The sequence below is a fragment of the Olea europaea genome, unplaced genomic scaffold, assembly GCF_002742605.1.
Source record: "Olea europaea var. sylvestris unplaced genomic scaffold, O_europaea_v1 scaffold311, whole genome shotgun sequence".
Taxonomy (NCBI): Eukaryota; Viridiplantae; Streptophyta; class Magnoliopsida; order Lamiales; family Oleaceae; genus Olea; species Olea europaea.
In genome coordinates, this window is record NW_019249854.1 from 1043455 (window position 1) to 1047893 (window position 4439).

Below are 4439 nucleotides of genomic sequence, written 5' to 3' on the forward strand. Positions count from 1 at the left end.
GAGGAAACGTGACACTATCCATCCTTCGGGTTGCTTTGAAACAATTAAATCAATCTCTATAAAATGAATTAATTGTTCCAATGATCACTGAACTTAGGTTCATATTTTCGATTGCTCACTGAAATTTAAAATATCGAGTTTTGTCACTAGTTTTGGAAAATATTGTACGTTATTCATTAGCATAAATGTTGAACTTTGAAAAAGTCAAGTTTACAGTGAATAATATAAGAACGTATAACATTTTTTAAAGTTCAATGATCAAAACTCAATATTTTAAACTTCAGTTAATAAAAATCATGAGCCTAAATTTAGCGACCATTGGTACAATTATCTGATGCAAAACCCCACACACACAACACACACACACATATATGGGAAAATTGCAGCAACGGTCCCTAACATTTTCATTTTTTGCAGAAGTTGACCAAGAAAATTCCTTAAACTATCTGTTACTGTGATGATTCTATTTGATGTTGATACCTTTTTGGACGGTACTTTTGGACAATATTTTGCATGATTTTATTGGATGTTGATTCGCTAATTTTCCCGATCAACTAACCGTGTTTTGGACGATTTTTTCGTCCAAATAGACATCAAGTGCATATTTTTGAAAGGTCAGGAAAGTATGATAATTTTCTGATAATTCCCTATTGACAACATATCTAAATAATAGATATTTATGTAACAATTTCTGTTATGAGATTTACATATACTCATCTATTTTGTTATAATAGAAATTGAGAAGGATTTTTTGATTGATCCCAATATCATGCTAAGAATAGCTAAGATTTCCAGAAGAAGATGCCATTCGTTTGATAAGAAATAAAAAGGAATATCAAAGATTCGAGTGGCTGAAGCTGAAGTAGTTACTTTCAAAGTAACAGAAAGAAAAACAACGACTGGAGTGGAAGAGTCAGAGTCAAAAAGAGGATTCCTCACTTCTTTCTCTCGTTTAAAATCGTGCATGAGACTTTCATCTCACACGGCTCCTAAGTGAAAAAAAAAAAGAAGAACTCATTTTCGCTGGCACAAAAATGAAGGTTGAGGTAAATTCTACAAAAAATGAAAATATTAGGGACCGCTGCTGCAATTTTCCCTATATTTTATGAATAAGTCTTCACGTACAGAAGACTTTCACAGGCACCTTACCGAATTTCAAATTTGCTGACGTGGCAAGTGAAAAAAAGGGGAAAAAGCGAAACAAAACGAGGGAAACTACACTTTAGTCTCACATTTCCCTCCACCAAATCGACGCCCTATCAGTCGCCCGTTCTATAGCCTATCGGCGTGGACCAAAATTATTGTCGTCCGTTCTCCATCTCCGACGCAGATTTGAAAATTTGAAAACATCAATAAATTTATCCATAAAAATCCTCCACCGTGTCGGCGTGGACTGAAGCTCGGTTGTTCTCCTCCGTTCTCCATCTCCGAACAATGTTTTCCCGCAACATGGATGACGTTGACTGAAGTTGTTTCTTTGTTTTCCCCCATCATTGACTGTGTCGACTGAAGCTTCTCCTTTGCCCGGTCCGTTCTCCATCTTCGACCAATCAATCGACGATAGCTTTGAGATATGGAGTTGGATGGCAGAACGGGGAAATGTATATTCATCATTTTACTAAAGCTTTGTCAATTTCTTTTGCCTCCATTTCAATAGAAACTGATGATACTTCCAGTCCACTTGTTCGTTCTCCAACAATGATAGTTTTTATGCGAAAATTTTATGGTTCCTAACTTCTGGCTTCAACTGCACTTAGCCCTTAATTTTTTCCTTTAGAGTATTTGCTCAAATTATAGTATGAGAAAGAACTAAATCAAATATAGAGGCAAGCGATTTTGTTGGGCAGTTGAAATTTGAAATTTTGTGTTTGTGAAGATAGATAGCATAAAATGGCAGGGAAGATGCTATAACTAAATAGTAAAAAATTTGTATTTGTGAAGATAACATCTATTATGTGAAGTGCATTTTGGGAAGATACAATTTTTGTCGTGTTTGTAGTTAAAGAACAAATTATGTACTGTTCGACAGTTCAAAGTTCAGAATATAAACTAATTCATTTAGTTTTGGCGATTATGCGTTAATATCTCTGTGATGCATATGTTATTGCATGACTAGAATCTATGAAAGAGGAGAATGATCAGTTATTGGTTGAAATTGAGAATGACAATGTCACGATCAATGCATACGTAGGTGAAAATGATAAGTTCGGAGGAGATGGTGTGAGTGTGCCCGAGGTGGGTATGATGTTCGATGGTGAGAAATAAGTGTTTGAGTTCTATAACAAATATGCTTATGAAGTGGGTTTCCAGTTAGGAAACGAAATTCAAAAAAGGGCATGATGGTGTTGTGAGATATGCAACGTTTACTTGTAGTCGTGAGGGCAGAAGAAGTTATGGTACAAGCAATTCTTTGAAGCAACAACCAACAAGTCAAACCGATTGTAAAGCAAGAATTTCGGCATCTTTATTGAGTAATGGAAAATGGAGAGTCAATACAACCTACTTGGAGCACAATCATAAAACGAGCCCTTCGAAGTCTAGGTTGCATCGATGCAACCAAGAGCTGACTGCAAATGTCAAAAGAAAGCTCGAAGTAAATGACATGGTAGGAATTCCTTTGCACAAAACCTACAACTCCACAGTAGTGGAAGCATGTGGTTATGATTCTATGACTCTCATTGAGAAAGATTGTCGAAATTATATTGAACAAGTGCGACGGTTAAGACTCGGAGATGGAGATGCCATCGCAATACAAGCTTATTTTGCGACTACGCAAGCACGGTGCTCGGGATTTTATTTCAGTATGGATTTAGACTAGGAGTCTTGGCTTAAGAATGTGTTTTGGGCAGACAATAGGTGTCGGCAAGCTTACAAAGAGTTCGGTGATGTTGTCATCTTTGATACGACATACCTGACAAATAAATATGACATGTCGTTTGCTCCATTTGTTGGCGTCAATCATCACGGGCAATCAATACTACTTGGTTGTGGCTTGATAGCTAATGAGGGCACTGGTACATTTGTCTTGTTATTCCGGACATGGTTGCAGTGCATGCATGGTCAAGCACCAAAAGGAATAATTACTGATCAGGACAGGGCTATGCAGAATGCGATTCAGATTGTATTTTCACATACGACGCATAGGTGGTGTCTCTGGCATATCTTGAAGAAGTTCCCTGAGAAGTTTGGCTATCATGTTGATAAGGCATCGATCTTTTCCACTATACATGGATTAGTGTATGATTCACAGACCGTTGAAGAGTTTGAAGAAGGGTAGAGAGGGATGATTGATAGGTACAACTTGTATGACAGTGATTGGTTGTCTGGATTGTTTGAAAATAGATGTCGTTAGGTTCCATGTTTTTTGAAAACCACATTTTAGGTCGAAATGTCGACAACGCAACGAAGTGAGAGCATGAATGCATTTTTCGATGGATACATGCATTCAAAGACCTCATCGAAACAATTTGTCGAACAATACGAAAGAGCACTACGGAGCAAGGTTGAGAAAGAGTTTCAGACTGACTTCAAGTCTTATGCGCAAATGGTACCGTATGTCACGAATTATGATATGGACACTCAAATTCAAAAGGTGTACACCATATCAAAGTTCAGAGAGGTTCAGGACGAGTTCATCGGGAAGGTTTACTGTGACATCATATCTATCTCGGAGAGATGTTCAGGGACGATTTACAAGGTTCTGGAGGATGTCCTACTATATGGAGCGCATCGGACGAAGAGGACCTTTTCCATCTCATTTATGAGGGAGACATGTGACATTGTTTGTAGTTGTCACTTATTTGAGTTCCGAGGGATAGTTTTGTAGGCATACAGTCACTGTTTTGATTCGTAATGATGTCAAGTTCTTGCCGGACAAGTTTATTCTACGAAGATGGAGGAGGGATGTTAGTAGGGCACACACGAGGGTAGCAATGTACTACGATGGGTTGGTCAGTTCTCCGGCACAGTTGAGGTACGATGATATATGTCGGGCATTTTCGGAGGTGGCTGACCTTGCTGCGAATGATAAAGAGCGGAGTTCTGCAGTAATGGATTGGATAAAACTTCAAGCGAAGGAGCTGAAGTTGAGTTGTGGTAGTCATCCTAGTCATGTCATCTCTTGCGGGATGGATTCTCAGAATCGTTCCGACGTCAATGTACTAGATCCAGTATCATCAAAATGAAAGGGTGTGCCAAGGAAACTTCGACGAAAAGGACCGTTGGAGTTAACGTCAAAGAAAGCAAATGTATTATATTTTATTTCATTACTATTTTCAACTGAGTTTCAATCGGAGTTCTAATATTAATTTTCATGTATATATAGGCAACTTCGACGTCAACAAAAGGCGAGAGGCCGACAGGTTGACATAGTACTGCGGAAGAAGTTGTATAAGATGTTGACGCCTCTCAACAGTTTTCATCCTTGACACCGTTCGCAT

The 4439-nt window shown here is 38.2% G+C and overlaps 1 protein-coding gene across 1 annotated transcript; it reads left to right on the forward strand.

Moving 5' to 3' along the window:
• Positions 1-3415: 3415 nt before the first annotated feature.
• On the forward strand, positions 3416-4184 carry LOC111385233 (protein FAR-RED ELONGATED HYPOCOTYL 3-like). Its single transcript, XM_023009607.1, has 2 exons — positions 3416-3781; positions 3864-4184. Exons 1-2 carry the CDS (start codon positions 3416-3418, stop codon positions 4182-4184), a joined length of 687 nt encoding a protein of 228 aa, XP_022865375.1.
• Positions 4185-4439: the final 255 nt, after the last annotated feature.